At 37.1% G+C, this 18164-nt stretch overlaps 1 protein-coding gene across 6 annotated transcripts in view; it reads right to left on the bottom strand.

Moving 5' to 3' along the window:
* The window catches only part of FAM185A (family with sequence similarity 185 member A), a 67881-nt gene that overhangs the window by 34179 nt on the left and 15538 nt on the right, over positions 1 to 18164 (bottom strand). For all 6 annotated transcript variants that reach the window (XR_004351390.1, XM_032642711.1, XM_032642714.1 and 3 more), the window contains exon 5: positions 6915 to 6956. Coding sequence is in view for 5 of the 6 variants with exons in the window: in XM_032642711.1 (XP_032498602.1) it covers positions 6915 to 6956 (42 nt within the window). In the remaining variant the exon portion in view is untranslated. The remainder of the gene's footprint in view (positions 1 to 6914; positions 6957 to 18164) is intronic.

Raw genomic sequence — 18164 nt, 5'->3', positions numbered from 1 at the left:
AATGAATGCATTCCCTCTAATATTGTATACTAGGATTGGGAACAAGAGTAAGGAATCCTACTTTCACCACTACTATTCAATATCGTACTGAAGAACCTAGCCAGCCTAATAAGGCAAAAGAAAAAAAAAAAGGAATACAGATTGGAAAGAAAGCGGTAAAACTGTATTAATTTGCAAATGGAGTGACTGCCTACATAGAAAAGAATTCTGGATTCTAAAAAATATGCTATTAGAACAAATGAATAAATTTAGCAAGGTCACAAGATATATGGTACATGTATAAAAATCAATTGTATTTTGTATATACCAGCAGCAGACCATTAGAAAATGAAATTTTCTAAAATTCCATTTATAATAGGGTCAAAAACACAAATAAATTTAACAAAAGATGTGTCAGACCTCTACACTGGAAACTACAAAACAAGATGACAGAAATTAAAGATACATATAAATGAAGAATTATACTATGTTCATGAATTGAAAGACTCAATTTTTGTGTGTGTCTCCTCTCTCCAAACTGATATGGTACAATTCCAAATATAATTGCAACTGGATTTTTGGTAAAAAATTGACTAGCTAATCTTAAATTTTATATAGAAAATCAAATTCAAAACACTTTTAAAGAAGAACAGGGACTTCCCTGGTGACACAGTGGTTAAGAATCTGGCTGCCAATGCAGGGCACACGGGTTCGATCCCTGGTCCGGGAAGATCCCACATGCCATGGAGCAACTAAGCCCGTGCACCACAACTAATAAGCCAGTGCTCTAGAGCCCACGAGCCACAACTACTGACGCCCGTGCACCTAAAGCCTGTGCTCCACAGCAAGAGAAGCCACTGCAATAAGAAGCCCACGCACTGCAAGAAAGAGTAGCCCCCGCTCATCGCAACTAGAGAAAGCCCATACACAGCAGTGAAGACCCAACGCAGCCAAAAGTAAATAAAATAAATTTAAAAAAAGAAGAAGAACAAATTTGGAAAAATACCTGTTTTAGAGACTTACTATTTTTTTTTATTTTATTGAAGTATAGTTGATTTACAATGTTGTGTTAATTTCTGCTGTCAAGTGACTCAGTTATACATATATATATTCTTTTTCATATTCTTTTCCATTATGGCTTATCACAGGTTATTGAATATAATTCTCTATACTATACAGTAGGACCTTGTTGTTTATCCATCCTATATATACTAGTTTGCATCTGCTAATCCCAAAGAGACTTACTGTTATAAAGCTACAATAATCAAGACTGTGTGGTACTAGCCTAAGAACTGACAAATAGATCAATGAAACAGGAGAGACAGAACAGAAATAGATCCATACTTACACCGTCATTTGATTTCAGACAAAGATATGGAAGTAATCCATTGGAGAAAGGAAGTTTTTTCAACAAATGGTGATGTAAAACTAGGTATTCATATGGGAAAAAATGAATCTTGATTCCTAACTCACAACAAATACGAAAATTAGAGATGGATCAAAGGTAAAAGCAACAATTTTAAAGCTGTTAAAAGAAACAAAGGATAACAGCTTCATGATTGAAGGCAAAGATTTCTAAGGACACAAAAAGCAATAACCATAAAAATAACTGGTAAATTAGACTTCATCAAAATGGAAATCTTCTCATCGAAATACACTGTTAAGAAAATAATCAGGCAAGCCAAAGACTGAGAGAAAATACAGAAAAACAATATCTGGCAACGGACTTGTTCCTAGGACATATAAAGAACTCCTACAATTCAATAATAAAAAGAACCCAATGGAAAAAATAAATGGGCAAAAGATCTGAACAAAACTTCACAAAAGATACACTAATAACCAATATGCACGTGAAAAAGTGCTGAAGGATGGACCTAGAGATTATCATACTAAGGGAAGTAAGTCAGTGTTGGGAAAACTAGTAAAATGGTCTTCTTCAGGCTTCAGAGGCAGAAGCAGGCCTCTGATTGACCTGTGACCCTGCCTGGACTGCATGCCTGCTTGCACACCTAACAACTGCTGCTAGCAAGTCAAGCAGCACTTACAATAAGAAAGGGAATGGGTCTTGGAATTTCTTGAGCCCTGGGGACCTGGCCAGTCCCCTGGGGTCTAGAAAATCTTGTGACTCACATGATGAAATTAACAGCATTGTTACAACTGAACCAGAGCTGAATTTTTGAGCAAAAACTGCTAATAGTTTGCTGCCTTTAATTATAAACAGAAGCCCCCAGAACTCCAATCTGAAGTCTCACCTGTGTGATGCACGTACCACCCAGGACCCTTCCCAACTGGGGCTCCATATTGCTGTTACTTGGGACTTCCCAGCTGCTGTCTGGATCTGGAAGTAGGTGTTGGCCCAATTCGGTGATGTAAATACCCTGTAACGTTTTTCTAATATTCTTATTCTTCTCCTTCTAATGATTTTATATTAAAATTAAGTTAAATCACCTCTCATTAAAGAATTGATTAAAACTTTGTGTGAGACGAGTGGTTATTTTGGCAGCGAATCCAATGAACCTTAAAACCGAAAGCTGGCTTTCGGCAAAACAGTCAGAGAAAGACAAATAACATATGATATCACTTTATGTAGAAACTAAAATATGATACAAATGAACTTATTTACAAAGCAGACTCACAGACTTAAGATTACCAAGGGGGAAGTGGGGGGGGAGGGATAAATTAGGAGTTTGGAATGACCAGATACAAACTACTATACATAAAATAGATAAACTATATAGCACAGGAAACTATATTCACTATCTTGTAATAACCTCTAATGAAAAAAGAATATGAAAATATATATATATATAATTGAATCACTTTGCTATACACCAGAAACACAACATTGTAAATCAACTATACTTCAAAAAAAAAAAAGTGCTGAACACCATTAGCCATTAGGGAAATGTAAATTAATACCAGAGATATACTACTATCCACATGCCAGAATGGGTAAAAACAAAAAGACTGACAATAATATATGTTGGTAAGGATATGGAGCAACTAGAATTCTCATACACTGTAGAAGAAAATGTAAAATGGAACTTTGGGAAAAGTCTGGTAGTTCATCATAAAACTAAACATAAACATACCTACTCAAACCAGCAATTCTCTTTTTTAAAAATTATTTTACTTGGTATTTTAGAATTTAATCCATATTTTATTGTCACCCCCTCACCTGCCCCCTTCATTTATTTATTTGGCCACGCCGTGTGGCTTGCAGGATCTTAGTTCCCCGACCAGGGATTGAACGCAGGCCCTCAACAGTGAAAGCGTGGAGTCCTAACCACTGGACCACCAGGGAATTCCCTCAAACCAGCAATTCTATTCCTAGGTATTAAGAAGGAAAAAAAAATACATATATATATATGTGTGTATGTGTGATATATACACACATATATATTATATATACACATATAAATAAAATAAATGTATATACATACATATACGTACATATAATACATATATACATACATGTAAAATAAATACATACACACAACACGGGATTGAACTGCGCAGGTCCACTTATACATGATTTCTTTCACTAAATACATACTACAGTACTACACAATCTAAGGTGGGCTGAATCTGTAGATGGAGAATCACAGATGCAGAGGGCCAACTACAAAGTTATATGTGGGATTTTTGACTGCAGGGAGGGTTGAAACAACTCCTGCACTGTTCAAGGGTCATATATATATATATATATATATATATATATATATATAAAATCTCCATATCCATAAAATAACTTGTCTAAGAATATTCATAGCAGCTTTATTTACAATTGCCAAAAACTAGAAACAGCTCAGGTAGCCATCAACAGGAGAATGGATAAACAAACTAAGCTTTCTAGTCACCTGCTTCCACGTTGGCACCCCTGTGATACAACAACTAGGTTGTTCTCTTTAAATACAAATTGTATTTAAATACACCCTGCTACCACCCTGTTGTAGTTGGAATAAAGTCCCAACTCCTACCACATCTACAAGGCTCTGTGATCTAGCTCTCACTTACCTCACCTCACACCATTTTCTCCAGAAGTCTCCCTTCTATATCTCAAAAATTATAAACTAATTCCATTTTAAGGGCTTGCACTGGCTGTCCTCTATCTGGGCAGCTGTGCATCCAGAATTTTACATGCCTCTTTCCCATTACTCTGGGCTTAATTCAAATATCTCTTCTCCAGACCCTCCCGGACTGCTAAACTAAGTAGCTTTCTTTTCCCCTCTCTATCCCATTACCCTCTCTTATTTATTCATTGTACTATGTGAAATTATCTTTTGTTATTTATATACCGACTGTTTTTTTTTCTCAGCCCAAAGGTGAGCATAAAGACATCTTGTTGACCAACATATTCCTCAGTACCTAAATGAGTTCCTATTATAAAGCAGGCACTCAGTAAATATATGTCGACTAGTTATTGCCATATTCAGGGTTGTCTCCAAATGCTAACACAATCTTAAGATCAATATAAACAGTGACATAGTTTATACTTTCTTCCAAAGTCTTAATAGAGATATTCAAAGAATTAAAGGAATTTAAGAAATGAACACTTCCCTTATTATTAAGGTTAAACATTGAATGACTACCATGCATTGGGCTGTGCTTTACATTATTTAATTTCTCAAAAACCTTGGGCTATATGGGTGGTAACCATGTATAAAAATGCAAATTCAGAGAGATTTAGTAATTTCTTCAAAGCCACACAGCTAACATGTGGTAGGACCAAAATTCACAGTCTTCTAAAGTCCATGCTTTTCCACACTATCACAGATCATGATAACGTAATGCATACTTTTTCTCTTATTTTGAAAGATTCTTCCAAAATAGGACTCAAAATTTATCAATGTTTACAAAATTAGACATTCAACCTTTATTTACCTTCACTTATTTGGAATTTTTAAGAACAACCTAAAGCCACAGATGCCATTTATGTTTCACTGAAGAAAATTATAAAGGCTCATTAAATACTTCTATAATTGTGGTCAGTTATACTTCTTAACACTGAGCTCAGGTAATTTTCTCTGAATGAACAGAGATTTATTTAAGAAAAATAAAACACTTTGCCTTAAAATCTCTCTAATACTTAATCGTGGGAAAAGGGGAAAGTTTATAGGGGAAATTAACAAGAATTCATAATGTTAATCAATTATACAGAGTGCGAAACCATCTTCAAAGATGTAAATTACTGATCATTTCATCCTTGCTATCACTATTCTTTTTCAGTATGGATACATAACCCATTTATTTCCAGTTTTAGAGAGAATGGTTTTCCCTTTACGTTCCCACAATTCCATCCAACAATAATACTAGCATTATCGTATTATATTAGATTTTAAGTATTCCTCAAATTCACATCTGCCTAAGGGGCCTGCTAGTAGTGGGTAATGAAACTTCTTATGCCTCCCAATTTGGAATATTCCCCTTCTTTTTCCTCCTTCCCTACTGCTACAAACTCCACCCATGTCTAGGACTTTCCTCAGCTAGCTCAGCTTCTCACTAGTGTACCTTTTTTTCACCCTAGAAACTTCCCTTACTATCCCCAGATGTACCCTCTGATGAAATGGCCTGAAGAGTCAGCAGTGAAGTTTGCTTTCTCACTGGAAAACAGGTAAATCCTGTCATGTTTTAGTTAAAATGATTTATAATCATCACTTAGGAAGCCTTTATCTTCTATTTATCCCTCACTGAACATAAAAGTTATAATGTCTAGAAAACTTAAAAAAGGATGTGCACTCTAAGCCAGAGAATCCAGAAGGAATGATAGTGAAAAGGACTGTTGGGTATATTCACTATCTCAGTCAGCACAAAGAAAAAGAAAATGTCAAATGTCAAAAAGGACAAAACCAGGAGGCCTGGGCATTCACACTGGCAATAAGCCACAGCTGCTCAATAAAGAGAGCGTTTCCCATCCCCAAATCCCCACCCTCTAAGGCCTAAAAAACAACCACCACTCTTAGAGCTCACAGTGTTCCTTCACCCAACAGGCAAGCAGGTGCTATTTGGGTTAGAGAAAAGCTCTGTCTAAACTATCTGGAAGAGACTTCCCCGATGGCGCAGTGGTTAACAATCCTCCTGCCAGTGTGAGGGACATGGGTTCGATCCCTGGTCCGGGAAGATCCCACATGCCGTGGAGCAACTATGCCCATGCAACACAAACTGAGCCTGCGCTCTAGAGCCCGCGAACCACAACTACTGAAGCCAGCGCACCTAAAGCCCGAGCTAGAGCCCGTGCTGCGCAACAAGAGAAGTCACCGCAATGAGAAGCCCGCACACCGCAACAAAGAGTAGCCCCCGCTCACCGCAGCTAGAGAAAGCCCACGCGCAGCAACGAAGAACCAACGCAGCCAAAAACAAACAAACAATCTGGAAATCTGAACTTCTGCTCCCACAGGCACAGCATCACATGTGGTGATTAGGTCTAAAGTACCATTAGCCACTATTAGTTCTGGCCTAGGATTAGAACAATTACAATAATTTAAATGGCTATTATTTATTGAGTATTTAAGCATATGTCAGACATTGTGCTAAAGTACTTTATATACCTCATTTAATCCTTACAAGAACCCCATACGATAGGTACTTACTGTTATTTCTATTTTTTTCAGATGTGTAAGCTGAGGTACAGAGAAGTTAGGTAATTTGCCCATGTGTAGAAAGTGGTGAAATCAGAATTCTAACAGTATTCTGATTGATACCAAACCTGTAATTATACAGTATTTATAGGATGATGAACCAATGAACTTGTAGAAATAATTTCACATATTCCTATACTGGGTCTGCCTATATTTGACTAGGCAGAATCCTAATAGGTGTATTTGGATCCTATTAGGTTCATCAGCTAAACTGTAGACTTTATTTACTCTAATTAACTATCACAAATATAGCTATTTTAAAAAGCACACAAAATTTACCAACCGCTTAGCACATACCTACTGTGATGTTACCCATCTTGCTTTGTAATGTTATATTACCTGTAAAAGAGAAAAAGACAACTTTATACATTAGGGATAATCTAAAAAGGAACTGTGTTAATGGTATCCTAAAACATGGTTAGATACCCACAACGTTATTTAATAACATTGTTATTATTGTTGGCAATTTTTCTCAGATCACAAACCTAGTGAGAGATTCAGTTGCAACTTGAAAATAAACAGATTTAGGCAACTATACAAATTCTCTTCCTCCACCCCACCTTAATCTTTTATAGCATAACTAAAAAACAAACCCCCATACTTTCCGGGAAACATGGAAGAAAAATAATGATTCTTCTAAAACCCTAAAATGAAAAAATTACTTAAATGTGCTCAATACTCATTTTCAATCTAAACATCACAATATTTATCAGACCACACAAAGCCAAGTTTTGAACCAAATAACACTAAAATAATCCATGGAAAAAAGTAATTACTATTATTTTTCAGGCCAGTTTGGCATGTCTATCTGTTAGATTAAAGTGGTTTCTGTGCCAAGAGTTTAAAAGTTTTGAGGCAGGAATAATGAAAACACTGAAATACGACCAACAAAGAAAAAAATCTTAAAATATTTCCACCTTTCAATGAAAATATATTTTCCAGGATACGTATAGGATATTACAACCATTCTTCCCAGCCCCTTCCTCCAATACCAAAAACAGTAGGATTTTTCTTCATATGTGTTTGCATGTATAATTACTCCTAGAGTCATACTACCTATATTTACTGCACTGAAAGTGTAGGCAATATTATCTCTTCTACCATAATTCCAAAACTACAGTAAGAAGTAAAGGAATAACTTATCTCAGAATTAATCTTGAGTAAGTGAAATCACTTACTTCATTTCATGCATCTTGTAAATACTGACATGTATCAGTACCCGGGAAAAAGAAGAAAAAAAAAGGCACTTGATTCATTTGTCCAAAGTCAAATGTGCTCTAAAAGTTTTATATTCCATCATACTTCATGTGAATATATGAATAAAATTGGGCTTGTGTGGGCTTCCCTGGTGGCGCAGTGGTTGAGAGTCCGCCTGCCGATGCAGGGGACATGGGTTCGTGCCCCGGTCCGGGAGGATCCCACATGCCACGGAGCCGCTGGGCCCGTGAGCCACGGCCGCTGGGCCTGCGCGTCTGGAGCCTGTGGTCTGCAGCGGGAGAGGCCGCAGCAGTGAGGCCTGTATACCGCAAAAAAAAAAAAAAAATCGGGCTTGTGTGAAGTTAAGCTTATAAAACTATTTTCAAGTTTCAGTAAGTTACAAGGTTGTGAAGAACCTCCTGTTAAATGGTTAAGTAAATAAATATTATTTCATTGGTGTGCTCTAGATACTCTTCCAATTTTCAAACCCAGTAAATGCAGATTCACATGCAAGTAGTAGCCAAAGATCTTATAGCTTCTAAGATGGCTTCCAAAGATCCCTGCCTCCCGGTATTCATGCCCTTGTATAATCTCCTCCACTCATGTGTAGGAGATTTGCTTTGTTTTTACCAAAGAGAATACTAAGGGCAAAAATGATGGGATGTTACTTCCAAGACTAGGTAACAAAAAGATTCTGGCTTCTGTCTTGCCAGCTGTCTTTTGCTCTGATGGAAGCCAGCTTGCCATGTTGTCGACTGCCCTATGAAAAAGGACCAAGAGCAAGGACCTGAAAGAGGCCCCAAGCCAAGAGAATCTAAATTGAATCCTGCCAACAACCATGAGTGAACCAGGAAGCAGATTCTCTCTTGGCTGAACCTTCAAATAAGCCCATGGCCCCAGCTGATACCTTGATTACAACTTTGAGAGAGATCTGGAGGCAGAGGACCCAGTTAAGCGACACCCAGATTCCTGACCCATTCAAAGTGTAAGAAAATAAATGTTCGTTGTTTTCAGCTGCTAAATTTGTTACACAGGACGAGGTAACTAGAAAAGATTTTGAAAGCTGGAAGTGGGGTGATGCCACAATAACTAAAAATATTGGAATAGCTTTGGAACTTGACAGTAGGCATAGGCTGGAAGGATTTTTAGAAGCATGGTAGAGAAAACCTAAATTGCTTGAACAGTGTGTTAGCAGAAAGCTGAACTTTGCGTCTACTTCCCAAGAAGGCTCAAAAGGAAGAGAAGAAAATGTTTTTGGAAACTGGAGGAAGGCAGATCCCTGTTAAGTAGTATTGGAAACTCTGCAACACTGTTACTATCAGTAACGTGGAAAGTAGGAAACGTGCCTAATGAACTGAATGATCTAGCCACGGAGACTGCCAAGCAGAGTCAAAGTGTGGTAGGCGCTGCCTATTTTTCCTTGGCACTTCAGTAAAATGAAAGAGAAGAAAGATAAGCTAAACTAAAGAAAGGACTGTTAAACAATAAAAAGACCAGGACATGAATGATTTTGAAAAGTCTGAGCTTCTCAAGACAGCCAAAGATGCTAAAGGTAAGAATGGCTTCTATACAAAGTCTGAATCCAGGGCATGGCCAGAACACGGCCTAAAAATAAAACTGGTGGATTGACTGTAAAATCTTTTGTTAAGAATCCAGAAAGCTCAAGGGTGATACCTCACAGTATTAATCAGTTATACAAAACGTCCATTAAACAGATTATGGGTATCTCACAGATCCTCAGTCAAACAACAGGTCCTCTAGAAAGCTTGAGAATACTGTACCTTAATAACTCTGCGGAAGTCCATATTTTGAAGAGATTCTTGGCTGTGGCTTTTATCTAATGGAGTAAACCCCAATATGATTCACAGGAGGCTGACAAAATATTTGAGAGAAGTGTATCAGCAAACACATTGCTAACTTTGACTGAGAGGGACAGTGACAGTACAACGTGAAATGAGACCATTCAACCCCCAAAATTCTGCTGGCAGGAAGCAGACTGAGGAAACTCCTCAGCTGCAAACACATGCTACATTTCATGAAAAAGGAAGGATGACTCAGAGTGCAAAGTCTGGAACCCTGAAGAATTATCGCAAGGCCTTGAGATCTAATCAAGTAACCTCCAACGTTTGCCCACCTGAATTTCAAAATCATTATGGGCCAATGACTCCTTTGTGCCCCTTATTTTCTCCTCTTTGGACAGGAAAGTCTATGGAAATTATCCTATGCATATCCCATCCTTGTATTCTGAGTGTGTAGGTGGTGTATGTGGGTTGAGGGGGCTAAAGAACTTGTCTCTTCAGTTCACAGGTCTTCAGATTCAGAAGAACAATATTTGAGTTATATTTAAGCAACTATACCCAAGGAGGCTCATCTACATCTGGATCTGATTTTGATGTAGAGATTGTGGACTCTGAGGAGATATGTAATGGGATGAGACTTTGGGAACCTTGAAAGGAAGGGAGTGCGTTTTGCATGTGGGAAGGACCCGAATCACTTGCAGGGGTTGCAGAGAACAGACTGGCCATCCAAAACCTTATAGGCTATCTGGGGAGATGCACACATGAGAAGTTAAAAATTAGAATTTATTAATAATTATAAGTGAATGTTGTAACTGAACAGTATGAATTAGTTGCCACAGCCATTCAGAGGAAACAGACTAAAATGACCTGGCATGAATAGGGAGAATAGTGATTTTGGAGATATCACCAGAGTGGAAGTTTGAAATGTGGGTAAAATTTGATGCTGAAGGGAAAGGATTTTGTGGAAAAAATAATGAAGTAAGCAAAGGTAAAAAGGCATAACGATGCACGCTATTATTTAAATCATGCTCATCAGTTAGGCTGGAGCAATTAGGCAAGTCTATGAGGACAGGGATTAAGTCTTTCTTATTTAGTGTTATATTTTGAGAGCTTAGTATATTGCCCAGTACATAGTAAATACTATTATTTTTTGAACAAATTAGTTTCGAAAAATAGGTAAAAATAAATCTGTAGAAGAACCATAGAGTGCTTAGTCTACTGACTTTATCCTATATTGAAGGAGTCACTGAAGAATTTCAAGATAGGCAACAATACAAGAAAAACATCTTGTATTCCTTCCTAATCTTTAGGAAAATTAAGCTAGTGTGAGACGCTCAGAATTCTCTTTACTGTTTTCACCTTATGAATACTTCAAAAATAAGGTAAAGCAGACCCCTGCTATTTGTGATTTTAACTGTTAGTAAAGAACTATGACATAGTTCTACAGTCAGCCATTTAGCTAGTAATAAGTTCAGTCACCCACTCGCAAGACAAAATTTTGGAGCTTTATTACCTTATACTAGTCTTCAGTGAATGCAGTAAAAATTTACTTTTTTAAATGAAAATAGAAAATGTGGTCTTTCTCAAAAAGTTAATCATTAGTGCTTGTAATGAAAGTGAAGTGATCAAGAAAACAACAGTTTTAGAGCCATAAAATAGCTTTAGATCCATTAAAAAATGAGGACTAGTTCACATTATAGCAGAATCTGTACAGTCTCAAACTACCTCTCTCTTGAATGTTAGAGTTCTGTACAGTAAAAGCATAACAGAACAAGAAAAGTATGGAACTAATTTTAAATATAAAGAATATATCAAAATATTTTTTATCAACACTAAAGGATTTTTAAAGCAATAAACAAAAAAATATTCTCCACTTATATCAAAATATTTAGAAAGCCTCTACCCTAAACAGAAATATTCCAAAGTCATTAAAATATACAACATGGAACTCTTGTCTCCAATACTTTGTGGAATAAGATAGAATATTGTAAAGTACACAAATCTACCAAATGGGCATTACTAACACAATTTTCTATATTTTGGTTTCACCCATTTCATCTCCAACCACTGAAAATAAACAAATCAACTACTTGAGAGCAGTACATCTTTGCAAAAGCCTTCCTTCCAATAAAGCAGATGCCATATGGTCTGTAATAATTATGTGTGCTGACTCTTCTTTCAAGTTATGAAACTTTTCCACAAACCCCAATTTTTGAGAAAATATATAGTTCTTCTTAACTAGCAACTCTTCATTCTAGTGTGGTCAGAGGAAAAATAAGCTATCGATTTAAAGATAAACATCAGTTTATTTTTCTTCACTAAAATAAATGTAATTATGGTTAAAAACAGCACATATACTTTCATAATCCAAACAGAGAAAGCAAATAGCCTTAAAAGTTAAATCCTTTTTGTGCTTCTTTTTTAGGGGGAGGGCTGCAGGAGCAGGAAGAGAGAGATTTTTTATTTGCAAGCCACAGGGCTAAATGGTAAGAACACAGAGATAAATAAAACATGACCTTTGCTCTTTAATAAGGCAAGAATTTATGGGTCAATGGAAGGCCAGAGATGGGGGAAGGCTGCTTTAGCTGAGTACTAAAAGATTACTAAAAGTCAATGAGATAAAGAAAGCCGGGAAAATCATTTTAGGAAGACTATAATTGATAAATATGATCAAGGGCTCTGATCAAAAACTCAGAAGTAAAGAACAAGTAAGAATATACACAGGAAGAAGTAACACACTGTGTAATTCTAGAAGACAAAGCATAAGGTCAGAAAAAGGAATTAGTAAGTTAGCTAAGTCACTGAGGCAGTAGAAAAGGGTTTGGGTAAGAAAATGCCACGTTCAATGTGCCTTTCTAATAACCAACCATAGCTATAGTGAAGAGGATGAATTTGAAGAAGGCAAGACTGGAAGCAAACTTACTGTTAGAGTTGAGGCAAGAGATGACAAGAATATGAATTAGAAGAGTAGAAGTTTGGGGACTTCCCTGGTGGTGCAGTGGTTGAGAATCCACCTGCCAATGCAGGGGACACGGGTTCGATCTCTGGTCTGGGAAGATCCCACATGCCGCGGAGCAACTAAACCCGTGCGCCACAACTACTGAGCCTGAGCTCTAGAGCCCGTGAGCCACAACTACTGAGCCACGTGCTGCAACTACTGAAGCCCACATGCCTAGAGACCGTGCTCCGCAACAAGAAGCCACAGCAATAAGAAGCCCACGCACCACAACGAAGTGTAGCCCCTGCTCGTCGCAACTAGAGAAAGCCCGCGCACAGCAACGAAGACTGAATGCAGCCAAAAATAATCAATAAATAAATAAATTTAAAAAAAACCAAAAGAACAGTAGAAGTTTGAAAGAAAAAACTGGGATAGATTGAAGAAATATTTAGATGATAAAACCTACCTATACTTTGGGATTGATAGTGGAAGGTGATAGAGGAATTTAGGGTTACTTCCAGATTCTAGCTTGGGAAATTAGGTACATGGTAATATTAGAATCTGCAAATGGAAATAAAGGAGGAGGATTATATTATGGATGAGGTTGGGGAGGTGAGGCCTGGGAAAGTAGGAGAAAAGAAGTTAGAAATGTGAAGTCGTTTGAGAAGCCTGTAAAGATCCAAATGGCTATATCTACTAAGCAGATGGATGTATAAGCTGGAAGTCAGCACTAGAGATACATATTTGAAACATTAGAATACAAGGGCAGTTGAGACTCAAAAGTGTATAAGATGCCCAAGGAAAAGAAAGAATGGAAAAAACAATGAAACAAGGATAAAATTCTGGAGAATAGCAAGGGGGTGTGGAAAGAGGAGGAACTCATAGACATTTGAAAAAAAGCAATTATAAATATAAGATGTGACACAGACGGCCAGTACCCCCTAATACTTGTGTGCCTTTCTCCTTCCTTAGAACACACTAAACTCTTTATCTCAGACTTCTGCAGTTAAAGTCATTTGAAAACATTCTGGCTAACAAATTTCTCACATGATCCTCTATGATCTCTCTTCCTTTAGTGGAAGCTTGGAAGCCACACACTGAAAATGGCGGCATCAGCTTTATGGAAGGAGCCCAGTCCCTCGAAGGACCTGAGCGGAGTCCAAACACTGCATGAAATAGCAACATATTTTATCATATGTTTAAATCATGAAAAAAAAAAAAACTATGCTGTCTGTACCACAAAGGGAGCTGTAATTCCTCTCTGGTATTTCATATAAAAAAGTCTTAAGTGTCCAGATTCAACATTAACATAAATTATCATGTGTTAAAATGACAAACTTCACAATGAACTTAAGAATAAACACTAGAATTAGAACAAAGCATTTTCATGAACTTCATGAAGAGTTCCATTTAATCCAATAAAAGTTCCTTTCTTTTAAAATTTTATATTACTTCTGACTTTCTAAATTCACAAGGCAGATTTATAAATTCACCAGAGCCTATATGTCCTTCTTAAAGCAAATTGAGGCATTTCTTTGTGCTATCAAAATGATCAACTGTAGTTGTATAGTTTGTATAACTTTTACTTCTGTGAAAGTTTCCAAAATCCAAAGTAATTATTTAAGGAACAGTTTAAGCATGTACAAATTGCTAAATCTTTGGGGAACAAAGGACTTCTGAAGTACAGAAAAATGAGAGAACTAATAGTCATCAATTTATGTATTAATGTATGTTCCCAAAGAGTCTAAAATAAGACCCTAAGTTATATAGGGAATCTAAATATTTTAAATGCAGTTTTATTCATTAATCATTTATTCCAAATAATAACATAAGTTAAATATAAAACACTAAAATGACTGTCATGAGTACTCCTACAATATTAACCCTAATTAATTTGTTTAAATTATGTCATAAATAAAATCAATCCCAGCAAACCATTTCAAGGAAGCTTTTCTTTCTAAGTCAGGAGACTATATACCTATATTTAAAATATATATTTACTAGAATATATATAAATACATGTATATCTTATATATACATGTACAGAATTCTTTTAAAATCACAAATATTCAAAGAGCAGAATATAATAAAATGTACTTTACACAGAATCTAATTTTTTATAATTTAGAAGGAAATCAAGATAGTAAACTGTCACAAAATTTTATATCTAAACACAAACTATCCAAGTACTCATTTTCCCACTAGGTTCTCAGTGCCAGAACATTGGGGAATATTTGTTGAGTCAATGAATAAACTAGTTTCTTTTGTATTAGAAGGCACACATACTTAAAAATGTGATTCAACCAACATTATAAATAGTAAATATTACTAGTCAATTAGATTACTCATTTTCTTACCAAGAAAATATTGTTAGCTCTACTTAAAAATTTCATTTTGAAAACCATTCAGGATAGATTTTTCCCTTCTCTACACACAGGAGTCAATTTGCAAAGCCAGGAAAGACATATTACTCCTTTCATTTTCCCTTTCCTCATTACCTCTTAAGTATTCAGGAGTATGTTCGGTATTAGTTTGCATAAGGGTATATGAACAAAAAGAATATACAGACAAGAAATAAATTTCATGCTCTGTCTTCCTTTCATGGAAGACTTAGAAGCCACACACTGAAGATAGCAGCATCACTTTTAAAGAATGAACCGAGTCCCTGAATGGCTCCACGGAGCTAAGCTGAACCCAAACACTATATGGAACACCACATTTTCATAAGGCACAAAAATCCTGAAATTGGAGTTTACAATTTAGAACCCAGCTGAAGCAGTGCATCTGTGTTATAGTGCTGTCTGTCTAGAGGAAACATCTCTAGAGTGACCCAGGTAGCCCTCAAAGCAATGATGGAATTTGGGTTGCAATCAAGAAATTCACCATGGCTATGTGCACACATTTGTTTGAACACTGTTTAAAAACATCTCCTAAAAAGTCAAGAAACCTGGATCAAATTCTTGCTCTTCCACTAATTAACTTATAATTGAGAGCAAACAGTTAGACATTTCTAAGTTTTGTTTTCTTCATTTGTAAACAGCCAATTATCCATTAAATAAAATGGGCTGGCTCACTTAGGCACTCAATACATGTTTGCTTGCAAACAACCGCCCCCAACCTATTAACACAAGGGCTCCAAACTCATATACCTGGTAAATCTATGAAAAAGACAGTTATTGTCATCATATTTGTGGTACAAATGGCTTTTTACAACATCTGTATGTTGGGTTTAAAAAAAATCTACCTTAAGAAAAAGAAGCCAAACTTGGACTTCCCTGGTGGTGCAATGGTTAAGAATCCACCTGCCAATGCAGGGGACATGGGTTCAAGCCCTGGTCTGGAAAGATCCCACATGCCGCAGAGCAACTAAGCCCGTGTGCCACAACGCAACTAAGCCCGTGTGCCACAACCACTGAGCCTGTGCTCTAGAGCCCACGAGGCACAACTACTGAAGCCCTTGCGCCTAGAGCCCGTGCTCTGCAACAAGAGAAGCCACTGCAATGAGAAGCCCGCATACAGCAATGAAAACTCAATGCAGCCAAAAATAAATAAATAAATAAAATAATAATAATAAATTTACATTAAAAAAAAAAAAGAAAAAGAAGCCAAACTAAATAAATCCTGAACAGGCAGGTCTTAGAATGTGTATTCTAAGAATTCTAAGAATAATTCTTATGAATTTGTTTTCTGTAAGTCAGATGTTTAGAAGTAGCAACATATTTTCCTGTAAAAGTAAGTTTTAAGATTCCCAAGCTAGTTTATTTAAATACAGCCAAAATATGGATCTAATTGGTGTTATATGACCATCACCACTTTGAACAAAGACTTCAGTGGAATATGTATTCAGAGTTCCAGCTTGGGATGATCCTTGGGAGGTATCTCTCCCTACTAAAATCCCAGTAGCTAGAGCATAGAGACTGTCCTTCCACCAGTCACGACTCCAATCTTCTAACCTATTAGGATGTAGGGCTAGAACACTGCCTGTTCTTCCGTACCCATCCCACCTCCACACTCCAAACTCAAGGAACATGTGCATATAATCCCTTAGGACAAGGATGGAAATACGGATGGCATAGGAGGGGGAGGCAAGAAACTTGGGCCTCTCTTAAGGGTAATTTAAAAAGTAGGCAGGCACAGAGTATGACTAAGAAATGCAGATTTTTTTTTCAAATCTCTCTCTTTCATATACTTACTACCACTGAAAAACCAAGCAGAATGAGGGCCAAGGACTAGATGGAGAAAGCAGGGCTGAACAACATGGAACCTCTTTTACAGTGGCAACTGGATCAAATTTTCCCCTTCTCCTACTTCTCTCTGCTCTACTAGTATTACAAACAAGGAAAATGATGCTCAGTCCTTCCACTAGACCGTGAGTTCTTTAAGGACAGGTATCATCTCCTGCACAACTTCATACCCTTGGTGCCTGAAAATCTGGCACACAGTAGGTTGTCAATACATGTACTGCACGAATGAACAAATATAACGGTAGTCGGTGCTATGAGCCATCATTCAGAACCCCTTTGTAACTGCAGGGCTTATTTTCCTATCTATTGGGAGTACTACTGGCAGACAGTCTTCAGCTCTCTGCTCTCTTAGGGAATTGCCTTATCTGAAGAGAGCCATTTTGATCCAAGATCATTGTGCTTCTGGGGCAGTTTGCATCTAAGGATTGGGGATATAAAGGTCCATCTCCCCTCACCCCAAATTGAGACAATTCTGAGGACCATCCCAGCTTCAGAGCACCCTTTTGGGGTTGTTGAGACTTATCAAGTCTAACCTCTCCTGTGGAAACTGGGCTTTGTTCCTTTGTATGGCACTGGTCCCCAGAGGCCTCCCTGGTAAATTTGCTACACTCTAATTTCCATCTCAGAGTCTTTCAAAATCCCAACCAGAGACAACAGTTCAAAAGAGGATCTAGGTCTGGCTCAGATTGAAACCACCAAAGGAAAGGTATTTGACTTCACATTAAAGGTCAGTAAATATAAAAGGTTTTATAAAGGCTAAAGAATGAACTCTTTTATTCCTAGCAATTTGTTTCCATTTCAGCCACTGTAAGTAATCAAGAGACCTACAGTATTTTACAGAGTGAAATAAGTCAGAAAGAGAAAAACAAACACCATATGCTAACACATATATATGGAATCTAAAAAAAAAAAAAAATTTGTTCTGAAGAACCTAGGGGCAGGATAGGAATAAAGACGCAAACGTAGAGAATGGACTTGAGGACACGGGGAGGGGGAAGGGTAAGCTGGGATGACGTGAGAGAGTGGCATGGACTTATATGTACTTCCAAATGTCAAACAGATAGCTAGTGGGAAGCAGCCGCATAGCACAGGGAGATGAGCTAGGTGCTTTGTGACCACCTAGAGGGGTGGGATAGGGAGGGTGGGAGGGAGACGCAAGAGGGAGGGGATATGGGGATATATGTATATTTATAGCTGATTCACTATGTCATAAAGCAGAAACTAACACACTATTGTAAAGCAATTATACACCAATAAAGATGTTAAAAAAAAAAAGAGACGTAGAGTATTTTGAGGACTGCTTCAAAAAAGTACATCTGTTTTACTATCATGTAAGCTACTAATGTACCAAGTTCAATTCTCAACTTAC

This window comes from Phocoena sinus, chromosome 9 (assembly GCF_008692025.1).
Source record: "Phocoena sinus isolate mPhoSin1 chromosome 9, mPhoSin1.pri, whole genome shotgun sequence".
Taxonomy (NCBI): domain Eukaryota; kingdom Metazoa; phylum Chordata; class Mammalia; order Artiodactyla; family Phocoenidae; genus Phocoena; species Phocoena sinus.
Note: the sequence above shows the minus strand (reverse complement) of the source record. Positions and strands in the feature narration are given on the sequence as shown.